Source organism: Corylus avellana, chromosome ca1 (genome assembly GCF_901000735.1).
Source record: "Corylus avellana chromosome ca1, CavTom2PMs-1.0".
NCBI classification, from domain to species: domain Eukaryota; kingdom Viridiplantae; phylum Streptophyta; class Magnoliopsida; order Fagales; family Betulaceae; genus Corylus; species Corylus avellana.
The window spans coordinates 187501-202906 of record NC_081541.1 but is presented as its reverse complement, the minus strand read 5'-3'; the positions used below and the strand labels follow the sequence as shown (position 1 = coordinate 202906).

The 15406-nt window shown below is 37.9% G+C and overlaps 1 protein-coding gene across 2 annotated transcripts; it reads left to right on the top strand.

The window, feature by feature from the left end:
• The first annotated feature begins 839 nt into the window (after positions 1-839).
• On the top strand, positions 840-13984 carry LOC132168148 (mitogen-activated protein kinase kinase kinase YODA-like). 2 transcript variants are annotated; one of them, XM_059579242.1, is made up of 12 exons: positions 840-1071; positions 2433-2990; positions 3143-3883; positions 4360-4447; positions 4586-4648; positions 5002-5162; positions 5280-5355; positions 5727-5786; positions 5878-5985; positions 6174-6413; positions 12427-12518; positions 12651-13984. In XM_059579242.1, exons 2-12 carry the CDS (start codon positions 2440-2442, stop codon positions 13162-13164), a joined length of 2694 nt encoding a protein of 897 aa, XP_059435225.1. In that variant the 5' UTR covers positions 840-1071; positions 2433-2439; the 3' UTR covers positions 13165-13984. The 2 variants fall into 2 exon arrangements, with proteins under 2 accessions (XP_059435225.1, XP_059435224.1); XM_059579241.1 differs by having other exon boundaries at positions 2165-2990.
• The last annotated feature ends 1422 nt before the right edge of the window (positions 13985-15406 follow it).

Genomic DNA, 15406 nt, shown 5'->3' with positions numbered 1-15406 from the left:
TTTATGTTATTTCCATGTGATTGTATTGATTTTCTAGTTTTGTTTTTGCTTTATGTGGATTTAAGTCTCACTAGATTTACCTGGTTAGCTAGATTTAGTTGAGGAAGTTTTTGCTCTCCGACCTTCGTTAGTCTTGTCTTTGTTGATGTAGGAGTTTGTAAAATGTTGAGGAAACTTTTGAGGTTTGTGTCCTTTTGTGTCGTTTAATAGCGTGTCTCTAGTACATTGCTAACTGTCTTAACTGGCGGGAATTTCATAGGGTCGTATAATTTATTTGTCACATTTTTTTTTATTTTTTTTTTATTTTAAACTTGGATGTTGTTGGGTTACGGGTAAAAATAATAAAAATTAGATTAATTGGCTGAATTTAAAAATTGTCATATATATATATATATATATATATATATATATATAAAATTTAAGAAAAGAAATCAAACTCAAGAATGTGGTCTCTCTCCAAATTCACAAATAATAAGATTTAACTCCAACACAAGCTAGAGATATTTGGAGTTATTTAATTTTTAAAATAGGCGGAATAGAATTTTTGGTTTTGGTACGCATCAAAATCTGGTACTCTGTCACTTGAGAATACTGAAGGGTTAGTTGGTAGTCAGTGAAAGGGTATCAAATCTAAAGGAAAAATGAAAGGAAAAAAAAATCTAACTCTGAAGAAAAATTGTTTTTACCGAAGGTAGTAATATATATAAACAAGAAATACAACTGTACATAAATACTTGTAATAAACTTGTAATTATTTCAATTATAATTGTTATTACTTATTTTTTAATTAATTAGTAATATTAAAAATCAACGCTCAGACAAAGACACCATGCCTTTGCTCAGACATATGCATACTCTCTCTCTCTCTCTCTCTACGCGATCTCTTTCTTTAAGCTTTCAATTCAAAAAATTCCTTTCAAATCCCTGCCTGTGATTTTTCCCGTTTCAGATTTCTAGGGTTTTGTTCTCTAACTACCTAATTGCTCAACTATTCAAGGAATTTGTTTCACTCAGATTTGTTTAAAACTATCAGTTGGGTTTAGTAGAGCTTCACAGCTTCGAGTATTTATGGTAAGTCTATTTTTCTTCTTTCTATTACCAAATTTTAGTAATTTTTTTTTTGATAGTTTAGTTAGTTAATTTAGTTGGGTTTTCTGTTCTGTACTTCTATTTTCTTGAATATAATGCTAGATCTGTGTTATAAGCTAATGTCTCAGAGCAATTTCTTATCGCAATTCTTTGTTCGGATTCGGAGAACATTGGGGTATGAAATAAAGAAAATGACAAAGAAAGTTGGGCATATTATTTTTAGGTTGTTTTGTTTTCTGGGGTCTGGGATAATGGTCTCAACTGAGCGAAATGGGTGGATTAGTGACTCTCAGTAGAGTAGGATTTTGGTTGTATGAAAACCCGATTGATCAAAATTTGAAATTTAAATGTGTAATTTGCTTTGTTATTCATGTCTTCTCGGGAATCAATGGAGCGTCAGTGCTTTTGAGTTCTAGATGAATGAGTTTGAGCTGGTTTAAGCTAGTGAAACATATATCTTGAGGCGCATATGTGAAGTTAGTAAGTTGAATTAGAAAAATTTATTGTAAGACAGTGCACGTTGAGTATGTAAATGTAGAAGAATTATATGTTGTCTACATAGAGGGAGCGGATGCTGATTTTTGCAGAATAAGTTATAAAAGTAGAGGCGAAAAGCCCATCAGTTTTGCGTCCTTAGGTGCTATTTGGTCCTGGTTAATTTTGGATTGGCAGACAGGTTTTGACTTTTACTACTTTCTTTATACCAACGCTATATGAAATGGGGTATGTCCGATGCTTGTACTGCTGTCCGTCTGCATGCCCGACTCCTCTATACCATGATACAAACAAATTGTTTAATAGTTTCAGTTTCATTGTAGCACACATTGTTAAACGCACCTAATCATTTTTAAACATCCATATGACAGATTACTGGTTAGAAATGATAAATGCACTCAGTATTGCACGCACTCACATAGGCACATGCACTGTTGTTCAGATGATTCTATTTGTGATATACACTGGTTTCTTATACAGGTTCTTCATGCATCTAATACAAAGTTACATAGGTTTGGTGTTTATTAAACATAGTACATAAGCCTTTTCCTAAACTAAGATGCAGTGTCTCGTCCTGCAGGTTTCGATTATATGCTACTAATTGTGAACCTTGTCGTTGGTTTCTGTGTGAAATTCTATATTGGTACTTGTGGCTCTCCCAAAACTCCTTTATGGTGAGGGTCATTTTTGTAATAGAGAACTGAACCTTCCAATTGTCTTAGAGCTGTATAAGCTGTACATGTTGTTATCAGCTTCATTTATAGGTGTTATATGATCAAGCTTGATACTGGAACATGTATTTTCTTTAGAGAGCTTCCTCTTTGATTCTTTTAACTTTTAATATAAAGTGAAAATATGCCTCCATGGTGGGGGAAATCATCATCCAAAGACTCAAAGAAGAAATCAAGCAAGGAAAGTTTCATTGACACACTACACAGAAAATTTAAGAGTGCATCTGAAGGTAAAGTAAGCAGTAGATCGGGAGGGTCTAGAAGACACTGCAGTGACACAGTTTCAGAGAAGGGATCTCGATCTCCCCTAGAATCAAGATCACCTTCTCCTTCCAAGCATGTGGCAAGGTGCCAAAGTTTTGCTGAAAGACCTCATGCTCAACCACTTCCTCTTCCTAGTGTACAACCAGCAAGTGTAGTTCGTACAGATTCTGGAATTGGTATATCAACCAAACCTAGGTTGGAAAAAGCCTCCAAGCCATTTCTGCCTCTTCCTAGACCTGGATGCATTCGTGGCAGGCCAAATCCTGCAGATTTAGATGGAGATTTGGTGACTGCTTCAGTTTCCAGTGAGAGTTCCAATGATAGTGATGATCCAGCTGACTCACATCATCGTAGTCCTCAGGCAACTGATTATGACACTGGGACTAGAATTGCTGCAGGCAGCCCTTCAAGGTGTGCTTACATCTAACATGTTCGTTATTATAATTGCAGGGCTGGTATTTTCTTGTATATACATGTTTTTCCTATGGCTTCATTTTCTGCTTACCTGTTTTCATCCTTTTATTTTACTCGTCCCTGACAAATTTATTGCATATTTGCTGAAGTTTGAAGCTCAGGGAGCAATCCTCTACCGTTGCCCAAATAAACTCAAGAGAAAGAAAAAAACCACCAAACCTTTCCGTCAGTAATCATACTTCTCCTACATCACCTAAACGAAGACCTTTAAGCGGTCATGTGCCAAATCTACTGGTTCCTTACCATGGTGCTTTCTGCAGTGCTCCTGACAGCTCCATGTCAAGTCCTTCCAGAAGTCCAATAAGAGCATTTGGCACTGAGCAAGCTACGAACTCTGCTTTCTGGGTTGGGAAGACTTATCCAGATGTCACTTTTGTTGGATCTGGTAATTGCTCTAGTCCGGGTTCAGGTCAAAATTCTGGGCATAATTCAATGGGAGGGGATTTGTCAGGACAGTTATTTTGGCAACAAAGCAAGGGTAGCCCTGAGTATTCTCCAGTACCAAGTCCCCGAATGACTAGCCCTGGCCCAAGTTCTAGAATTCATAGTGGTGCTGTCACACCTATTCATCCTAGAGCAGGAGGGACACCCACTGAGTCACAGACGAGCTGGCCTGAGGATGGGAAACAACAAAGTCACCGCTTACCACTTCCTCCCATAACAATTTGTAATTCTTCTCCCTTTTCTCACTCAAATTCAGCGTCAACATCTCCCTCCATGTCGCGAAGTCCAGGAAGGGCAGAGAATCCAGCAAGCCCTGGCTCACGCTGGAAAAAGGGAAAGCTGCTGGGTAGAGGCACTTTTGGGCATGTCTATGCTGGGTTTAACAGGTATATACCCTAAAAACAAAATTCTTGGATCCACTATGTCTTTCGATTTTTACTCAGTCACAGATAAATGTATAATACTCAATAGGTCCTCTAAGATCCCTGGGTTTTATCCCTTGATGTAGATCTTTGAAATGTGTCTACCCATTTTTAGAGGACCTGATAACAAAAAAAGGCATCACGGAGAAGCCAGTGTTCTTGTCACTATGATGCCTAATCTGATGTGTCACTTCTTATCAAAAAGATAAAAAGAAGTTTCATAGAATTCCTTCCTTCAATTTTAGCATGGAAGTGAAATGAATTGATAAGTTTGATGTTTGATGGTTGAAATGAATTGCATGAGCGCTTGTTTTTATATCAAATATGATTAATTTTGTTTGTTAATATCTGGTGCAATATCCTCATCCCTTTTTATTTTCCAATTGTTGGTCATTAATGGAGTTTGTGCATATCTAATTTTATAATCTCAATTGGTTTAGCGAAAGTGGTGAAATGTGTGCAATGAAGGAGGTTACATTATTTTCAGATGATGCAAAGTCCAAAGAAAGTGCTAAGCAATTAATGCAGGTAACTTGATTCCAGTGGATTTAAGAAATTTTCTTTTGTTTGAATGATTAAAGTTGTGGCTTTTCTATAACTTTGGCCAAATAAATCATTTAGTTGCTTGTTTTGATTGAAGGCAGTTATTACGTTCTGTTTTGGCAGGAAATTACTTTATTGAGCCGTTTACGACACCCAAATATTGTGCAGTACTATGGGTCTGAAACGGTAGGTTTGAAGTTTATCTCTACTTATTTAGATCTGAGGCATTAAGCATTCTTTATAACTTACGAGTTAATTTATATGTTTGTACTTATTGTATTATATGGTTTTGAAATATCTACCAACATGCATGCCTTGGATGATACTGACTTTAAAGAAGTCGTAAACATAAATCTTCTATGGTGGTTCATGAGTCTCATGAACTTTTGCGAACCAACTTTTTTGTTACTTTGAATTGCCTAATTGCATACTACTATCAAATTGGTGTGAGGTAGTGCTGCGTCTTGGGCAACATCATATTTTTAATTGTTCATTCAAGTTATCGGTGTATACTGAAGTTTTAAAAACTTCTTGAACAGGTGGGCGACAAACTTTATATATACCTTGAGTATGTATCTGGTGGATCTATTTATAAACTTCTCCAAGAATATGGACAATTGGGCGAAGCAGCACTCCGGAGTTATACTCAGCAAATATTGTCAGGGCTTGCATATCTACACAATAAACAAACTGTCCACAGGTGAATTGAGTTATCCATTTTCTTGATTTTGTAATTCAAAACAAAAACCTGCTTCTACAATTTTTAGTCTGCCCAACTTTAAACATGGTTCATCTTTTTAAACTGGATTTTTTATAGGGATATTAAGGGAGCAAATATACTTGTCGACCCAAATGGCCGTGTCAAGCTGGCAGACTTTGGGATGGCCAAGCATGTAAGTGTAGGCATTATCAATTTTGATTGGAAGTGAGATCGTAACAAAAGCAAATGACCACCCACTCATGCATGTTGAATTTATGAATTGGAACGACTGTTAAAATGGTACATTATACTTGCATGATCAGTGTCATAAATCATCAATCAGCAGAATCCTCCTTTTAGAGACTGGGTTGTTGAATAAATATGAGTATATATGGCTTGGGCGCCTTCCAAAAGTACAAACTTGTGAACTTTAATGATGTTGCATGATCAACCCTGGGTGCGGGTTAACTTAGTGGCAACAAAATATCAAATCATGTTTGACTTTCATTGTGAGGTTGCATGATCAACCCTGCTTGTCACAACTTATTTGTTTGTGCTTTGCAGATTACTGGGCAGTCGTGCCCATTATCACTCAAGGGAAGCCCTTACTGGATGGCACCTGAGGTCAGAATGTTTCTCGTTTTAGTATGGTTTCCTTAATCATGCCACATTTCTTAATAGTAGATCTTGATTCTCTTTTGCATTGTTTGCCCAGGTTATACGGAACGCAAATGGGAGCAACCTTGCAGTGGATATCTGGAGTCTTGGGTGCACGGTTTTGGAAATGGCCACAACAAAACCACCTTGGAGCCAGTATGAAGGGGTTAGTGGTTTAGTCAAAAGTAGGAGCTTCTAAATTCCTTCCCCACTTCAACACCCACGCTGCCCACCCCGCCCCCCCAGCATTCTCTCATGTATTGGACGCATGCATGTCAGTCCATATATATAGATTCTAGGTATTAATCATTTTACTCTTTCTTCTATCTGATCTTTGCATGTTATGGTTTGAAGGTTGCTGCCATGTTTAAGATTGGGAATAGCAAGGAACTCCCACTAATTCCAGATCACCTCTCAGATGATGGGAAGGATTTTGTAAGGAAATGTTTGCAACGCAATCCAGATAATCGTCCTACAGCTCAAAAGCTTTTGGAGCACCCGTTTGTGAAATATGTTGCACCATTGGAAAGACCTATTCTGGGCCCTGAGCCTTCAGATTCACCTGTTGGGGTTACAGATGGAGTGAAAACTCTGGTATGAAATTTATTTTTACTATAAATGTTAGTCACTTTGTTTTTGTTACAATTTTCATGTATGAATTATGCTATAGTGCAGGTTAGCCTGCTTCTCCTTTAATGTGCATATTGCAATTTATCAAGCTGCACTGCTCCCAGATGTTTGTGCATCAGGGAGTGTCTATGAACTTGGCTAAGTATTGTAAGATAGTGAGATATCACATGGATTTTCTTACTTTCAATCTTGCTTATTTAATTAATTGTAGTTTGGTGTTTTGAGTGTTTTATATAAGTTACTTATCCAAAAAAAAAAGGGTTAAATACTTTTTCGGTACCTATGGTTTGGGCCAAAATCAACTGCTCACCTCGGTTTCGAAAAATGTCACATGCCTAGTAAACCGACATACCAACTTGGTACTTCCATCCAGGCTTCATCCAATTTTTTAACGAAGCTTAACTTCATCGCACGTAAAAACGCGACACCTATCTATGTGCCACATATGGGAGACAACTCAGCATATCACATGTGATACTTGTGGTATTAAGCCACAGCAGATGCCAAAAATATTAAAAAATTACCAAACCAAATTTTGACCCAAACTAAAACAAAAACAAGATTAAACCAAATCGATTCAAGCCTATTTTTGTTGTTGTCCCCAAATCACTTGAACAGGTTCGAAGAGAGAAGTGAAAGGGAAGGGGGAGATTGTTGTTTCAAGGTTAAGACATGATCGATGAGGATGACTGATTAACCATACAACCACACGTACCCCACCTGTACGTTGATCATTGATTTTTTTATAATTTGCGACAGGCTCTGAATTTCTTGGTGATTTTCTCAGATATTAAACAGTTTGAGAGGGGAAGGTTGTTCATTTCTTCAAGGATAGGACTTGAGTCGAAGCGATCTCCGGTCTTTGGCCCGAGATCAAATCCATCTTCTTGGACGAATCAACTTTGGTCATCTGGTCGTAGACTGTCACTTCCTGATCAAGCTTGGCGAGGCGGTGCACGTGATGCTCATGGAATTTGAAACGGCAATCCATAAAGTCATTGAAGATTGTCGTCCCCAACGGTGGGGTCCACCTGCTCACATGCTATGTGATGAACTACATCTCTTTCCTCACAATTATAGTGGTGTACTCGCTAATATAGTTGCCAACTAGCCGTTAACAATGCAAGCTCTGTTACCCAAATCCTACTTCAAGAGCCCCAAGTTAGATGATAGTCCGGATTGTGTGGTTGATCCTCGTACTTCTCTTCAAACTCGAGGGCAAAGTTGAGCACCAGAAGACGTGGCACTCTCATAATTGTTATTGGCCAACAACCTCCAATATGTCGTTGTTAAGGTCCGCACGTCGAACTTGAAGCTCCTCCTTGGCGTTGATTGGGTGGCGAAGCATGAGTCAAAGGTCAAATAGTACATTGCCAACTACAAGGGGTGGGTTGGAGCAAGGCTTTGGCGTTTTGCCAAAAAAATAGGGTTGAATTGATTTATTTTTGAGAAAAATGATAAATGGTTTCAATCTATTTGGGTTTAATCTTGTTTTTGTTTTAGTTTGGGTAAAAAGTTGTGCGATTTGAGAAGAAAAGGAGAAAACCGGAGTTGATGATTCAAATTCGTGTTATTTGGGAAAAAAGAAAACTAGGGTTTGGTTTGGGGAGACAATAATGAATTTGGGTTTGCTACGATTTGGTTTTAATTCAATTTTTGTTGATTTTTATATATTTTTGATAAGTAAATCAATTTTATTAAAAGCGTAGGCGCCCCAAAGTACACTGGGAGTATACAAAGGATCACCTAACTAGGATGAGAAAAACGTACAAGGAACTCATCATAGCTAATCGACATTAGATAAACATACGCTACAGTCCAAAGATACAAAGTATGAATACAAGAGGATAATATGTCCCCAAAGGACCTCTCCACATCCTCAAAGCACCTATTATTTCTTTCTCTCCATAAACACGAAAAGAAACAAGTAGGCACCATCTTCCAGACCGCAGCACTCCCCCTCCTCCCTGAGGACCACCAACATGCTAGCAACTCGACAACCTGAGGACATATTAATATTTTCGACATAAGCACCTAATATTTTAAATTTAGTTTAGGTAATTTTTTAATATTTTAGACATTTGACATGGCATAAATACCACAAGTACCACTTGTGATATAATGACACGTCATAAGATGTGCTGAGTTGTCTTACATATGTGGCACACAGGACAATTGTAGTGTTTTTATGAGCATTGACATGGAGCTTCGTTAAAAAATTGGACAGAACCTAGATGGAAGTACCAAGTTGGTATTTCGGTTTACTAGAGGTACTACCTGTGACACTTTTTGAAACCAAGGTGGCCGGTTGATTTTAGCTCAAACCATAGGTACTGAAAAGGTATTTAACAAAAAACAAAATGTTTTATATAAGTTGTAACAGGAGGTTGGCACAGAAGAAAAAGAAAAAAGAAAAGTGGAATGTATGTAGAAATCTCTCGTGAACATAATCTTTGAATTCTTAGGCTAGGAATGGAAGGTGATGAAAGACACGAAGGATTCTAGTGCCTCCTATTTATGGATTATTAACTTCCTCAGAGCGGCTCATGATTGGAAGAGGGACCCCTTTACCTCTCCTTACACTTTGTTGTTGTTAAACTTTGTATGAACGGTTTAAACACAAAAGGCGGAGGCTATTATATTATTCAACTAATCTTTAACCTAATACAAGCATCCAATTATATAGGATTAGGGAAATACCATAAAGACTAAACTACCTCTAAAACCCTAACTCTTCTAGCACTCCCCCTCAAGCTGGAGCATATACATCATATGAATCCAGCTTGGAAGATATACGCAAACAAAAAACAATTAGAAAAACATACTCTAACACTCCCCCTCAAGATGGAACAACTTGGAGTACACAATACAAACAACAAGATAATTAAATAAAACTTCAATGCCGGTTGAAAACTCGTTAGAAACTTGAACAACCAAGATTTGATCGGATTTCGCTGCAAAACACCAAGGCCACTAACAAAATTGGATCGGTTCTCGCTGGAGAATCCAAGGCCGATCGGATACAACGATCTTTGGGATCGGTTCTCGCCATAACACTCCAATGCTGGTTGGATACATCGATCACAACGTTGGATTGGTTCTCGCCGGAGAATCCAAGGCCGGTCGGATACATCAATCACCAACAACCAACAACAAACACATGATTAACCAACAAGTTTCACTGGAGCATCGCCGGAAAATGCCGAAACTCGCCGGAGATAGACAGAACATGCCGGCAGTACCTAAAACAGAAGCAAAACAGTGAAAAACAGACGGGAAACAGTAACTGCAGGCTCGTTGGACCTTCATCGGAGTAGCGCGGGAGCTCGCCGGAGAATACAAAACATTCCGGCCACTTCAAAAACAGCAACTACAGCATCAAACGATTACCACAGATCAACGTTTCAACAAAAACATCAAACAACTGGAATTTTTTTTTTCCCGATGGCCGCAACAACTTCGCCGGTCACCATAAAACACTCCGGCCACCACAGACAACACCGGCAATCACACCTAGCAACAAGAACTCGCATTCCAGCAGCAACTACACTGCTGGTTTTTTTTTTTTTTTTCTTTTTTCACGAGAGGTGTTCCGGTCACCATAAAACAAAATTGTGGGCAGTGCTGCCGCCAACAAGAGAAAAACAAAGACTAGCCTAGAATCGAAACAAGCTCTGATATCATGTTAAAGTTTGTATGAACGGTTTAGACACAAAAGGCGGAGGCTATATTATTCAACTTATCTTTAACCTAATACAAGTATCCAATTATATAGGATTAGGGAAATACCATAAAGATTAAACTACCCCTAAAATCCTAATGACTCAAACCCTAACTCTTCTAACAGTTGTATTCCATTTGAGTGAGACAGGGTGGTGAGGATAGACTTTGTTGGATTCCTTCTGTTAAAGTATTGATTAAATAATTAAATTTACCTTTTCCTATCAGCTTAAACTTTTGGAAAAAGTGGTGATTTAACATGGTATCAAAGCCAAAGGTCCTGGGATCGAACCTTGATTCTGTCACCCCTTATTTCAATTAAATATTTTCCATGTTGAACGGCACCTATTAAAAGGAAGTTCAAGCTCACACGTGAAGAAGAGTGTTAAAGTATTGATTAAATAATTAAATTTATTTCTTCTTATCAACTTAAGCTTTTGGAAAAAAGTCGTGATTTAACACCTTTCAAGAGAGGGGTGTTTGATATTAGATTTTACTATAATGTTCTTGTTTCCCATTATAATACTCTTTTCCCTTGGGGGAGTATTTGGCCAAATAAGGCCTTCTTGAGAGTGACTTTCTTTGCTTAGTCTACCGCCTTAGGAAAGATATTCACCATGGACAATCTAAGGAAACAACATATCATTGTGGTTGAATAGTGTTGCATGTGTAAGAAGAATGGGGAGTCAATGGACCATCTTTTACTCCACTGTGGGTTTGCAGGTGCTTTTTAGAATACTATATTCAGCAGTGTAGGGCTGGGTTGGGTTATGCCTAGAAAGGTGTAGACCTCTTTGCCTGTTGGAGAGCGCTAGAGGGGTGGCCTCAACTTGACACAATTTGGAAGATGATTATGTCTTGCCTTATTAGGTATATATGAGGGGAAATCTTATTATTAATAACGTATTTCGATTTAAGCTATAGCGTCATCATTTACTGGAATTGAAATATCAACGAGATTGGAAATGCTTGAAGAATAATATGGGAGAAACCATCATAGCTTTGAGGACCATGAAAGAACCTTAGTGGAATTAAAAGCTTTATTCTTTTAGACTCTCTTTCTTTGGGCCACTGTCTCATATTTTAATTTTTCAACTTTCATGTGTTCTTAGACCTCTTCTCCGCTACTAGCTAGGCTTCTCTCTTGTATATTCCTTGTGTACTTAGGTTGCCTTTGCACTTTTTTAATGAATTTTGCAATTACTTATATAAATAAAAAAACATATGATTGGCTGTCCAAGAAGTATAGATCCAGTGGGAAACGGCATAGAGATGAGCTGGTTATGGTGATAGAGATTGCATAAGACAGTGTAGTAGGCTGAGTATAAAAAATAGAGCAATTAAGTAGAGCATGTTGGTCATAAAACTAGAATTAGTTTGTTAATTTTCTCTTAAGAGTTTTATGCTAATCAGCATTTAGGATGAAAAGTTGGATTTTCGAAAGGAAAACCATGTCAGCTGGGATCTGAGGGACTTCAGTTGGAAAAATTTGGTGTGCAAAACTCCATGTACAAGAATTACTCTCGCTGGATGGTGTCCATCCGGTGCATGAACTCAATGGAACTAAATGTCATTTGGCGGGCAATTAGATACATGTTCAAGTTTAAACTACTCTATTCTATTGCTCTTAAAGTGGATAAGAGGTAAGACTGTCAGGTCAAATAAGTAATGCAATGAGAATAATATATGTGGAAGTGAAGGAAATGGTGGGAAAAGAAAAAGAAAAAGCTGATGTGCATTGTCAGGTCATTGTGCAGAAAAGAGAAACAAGCACGGGTGAAAAATTGTGTGTCACATTTGAATGGTTCAAAATATACAATGAGATAATAAAAAGAGAATAGGTAGAGAGCATAGATCAAAAAATTTTTATTGTGTGATAAATATACTCTGATAGAATTGATCAAACAAAAAGGGTTGAATGCAGCTGATCTAAGAACGTAGATAGAGGGGCAATGACTCTCTGGTATGTATACAAACATACTTGCATGCATAGATAAAAAAATATTTTCTTTTTGGTCTCTGTGCATATAATTCTGAAGAATCTGTGTACATAGATGGTGTATATATCTAGATCACACAAGTCCCACAGCCTTGGCATATTAAGAGCCTAGTGATTTCTTTCTAAGTTATTGGATCTACATTATATTTCCTTGAGTGGATCTAAATGAAGTGGCTTGCTATGCCTGTTTTATTTATGACTTCTCCTTATGTATGCCTCCTTTTTTTACTGTTTCTGTGGTTTAATGGTTGTTTTCAGGGCATTGGGCAAGCAAGAAGTCTTTCCACCTTGGATTCTGATAGACTTGCATTTCACTCGTCTAGAGTTTCAAAAACTGGTCCCCATGCCAGGTCGCTCTCTCTCTTGCTCTCTCACATAGTAATGAGGATCATGGTAGTAGTAATATTAGTAGTAATAATCACAATAATAACAACAACAATAACGCTTAGCTCTTTATCTGATTTTATTTTCCTTACCAACAGTGAGATCCATATTCCAAGGAACATATCATGTCCTGTCTCACCCGTTGGAAGCCCTCTTTTGCACTCAAGGTCACCGCAACACTTGAATGGAAGAATGTCTCCTTCTCCTATATCCAGCCCACGGACCACTTCAGGCTCGTCCACACCTCTCACAGGCGGCAATAGTGCCATTCCATTTAATCACCTGAAACAGTCGGGTTTCTTGCAAGAGGGTTTTGGAGGCATGCAAAAACCCCCAAACGGTTTCTTTATCAATGGCCCATCCTATCATGAGTCATGTCCTGACATCTTTAGAGGGATGCAACCAGGATCTAACATCTTCTCAGAACTGGCACCCAGTGAAAATAATGTTTTGGGAAAGCAGTTTGGAAGGCCTGCTCATGGTGAGTTGTATGATGGACAGTCAGTCTTGGCTGATCGTGTGTCTAGGCAGCTCCTGAGGGATAATAATGTTAACCCATCACTGGATCTAAGTCCCAGCTCTCCTTTGCCCAGCCACTCAAATGGTATCTAACTTGGCACAGAATCATGGATCCACCAGTCAGAGCAGGTTCTCAAGTCCGTCAGTCTTTTTCCTTCACAGGATCAATTCTCTTCATTCTAACTGCTAAGGAAGCTAATTTGTTCAATAATGACCCTAACTGAAACCTGGAATAAGGTTGGATCTATGGAGAATGAAGTGGCATGGCTGGTGACAGCTACGTGTTCTCAGTGGCCTACGGCATTCCGATCCTTGAATGATAAAACAAAGCAATCTGGTATGACAAAACTGGTTCTGGTGGTGGATGTTCGTGTAGACCAATTGATACATATGGAGCTCGCTTCCTGGCAAATAAGTCACTTGTTGTCATAAATAGCTTCTCATGATATGGTGCGGCATTGTTCATACAAAGTTGAGTGCTTCTACTGATCTGAGGTATGAGAAAAGGTCGATTTTTCCTTGGGGAGGGCGACTTCTGGTGATCCAATGCGTGTTACAAAAAGATTCATGGCAGTGAGAACTGTATATTTTTGTCAAGATCATCATATAGAAGAAATAATAGATTGACTTGGTACTAGAAAGGTTTGGAACCTTTTTTTTTTTTTTTTAATTTTCTGGGAGTTGGGGAAGGGGGAGGCTTCTGGGACTGCTGTACAGTACATGGGAGACTGAATTTTGGTTCAAAATTTGTTAATCAAACCGTCAGGGATTTGTTGAGCCTGTGCATTTCTGTTTCCTACAATGGTTTATGCCGGCTCAGTTGTAACTCTCATTGTATACGGGTTTACCTGATTTGTTGTATGTACATTAACACTCAAGTAAATTGAAGAAATCTACTTCTATGGTTCTACAATTTCTGGGAGTGCAATTATGCATGGCCTTGTTTCGTGGACTATGATTTGTAATCATCATTATTGCATAAGACCTTGCTTGTAGATGATAAGCCACGCCCTCTTTATAGAAAGAAAACAAAAGGGAAATATAATTTTTCTTCCGAGTATGAACTTTGACTAATGCAATATTTGTTTATATTTTCTCTTTTTTACATGCCTCTCAATGGTGTAAAAACAAAATGGGACAAATTTAAATTGTATAAAAGCTCTCGAATCCACTTATTTTTTTTCCCGATTGTATAATCCTAACGATGTGATAAAAGAGAGAAATGCTAAACATACCAAATTTTTGTTCTAAAAGTTAGTTCTCAAATGGTGTGTCATTATTCCATAAGTTGGTGATATATTTCCCAAAATAATAAATCTCATGAGATGGTAACGCAATATTTTGGAACAAATTTTTGAAAAGAAAATCTGGGATGTGTAGCACTTCTCGATAAAAGAGGCTGATATATGTCAAAACAAAAAGTATGCTCAAATTAGTAGCGACATTTGATGGATACAATAACCTAGATAAAGGGGAATAGGATCATCTTCAGTTCATTTTCGAAAAGGAGAATATCCAGTTCATGGCTCGGATTTTTTCTTAAAAATCCTAGAGCCACAAATGAGACACCTATCCCACTAATAAAAAATAATAATAAAATACTATTTCATATTAAAAAAATATAAAATAAAATAGTAAGTGGTGGTTGGCCACCCCAGTTGGGGGTCGAAGCCACCTCATGGCCCTTGGGGGTGTGGTGGCCAACCACCACCTAGGGCCGGCAATTTTGACACGACCCGTGAACCTGACACGAAGTTAACAGGTAATGAGTTTTGGCTTATCGGGTTCGGGTCTTAATCGGGTCTACCCGATTAAGACACGATTAAATTCGTGTCTGACGGGTCGACCCGTCGGGTCCACGGGTCTACCCGCCAGACACGTTTAATAAATGGGTCTGGCGGGTCAATCAGGTCTGGCAGGTCAATCGGGTCTAGCGGGTCAATCGGGTCTGGCGGGTCTCGGGTGACCCGCCAGACCCATTTAATTTTTTATTTTATTTTATTTTTTTAAAAAAAAACCCCTATGTCTAAGTTCTAACTAAGTTAACCCTAACACTTACCGACTCACTCACGGCTTCATTTCACTCTTCACTTCACGACTTCACAGTCTTCACTTCATTGGCCTATTCTTTGTTTTTCCGTTACTTTTTTATATATGGGTCTATATATTAAAACATTATCTTTTAAATCATTATTTATATATTAAAACATTATCTTTTAAAACTTTTTATTCTTCTTGAATGGTTAGGATAAATTTGACTAGTCCTTTGGCTTAAGAGATCACTTTATTAAATTATTTTTCTCAATTTTGATTAAGGTTTTTTTTTTTTTTTTTT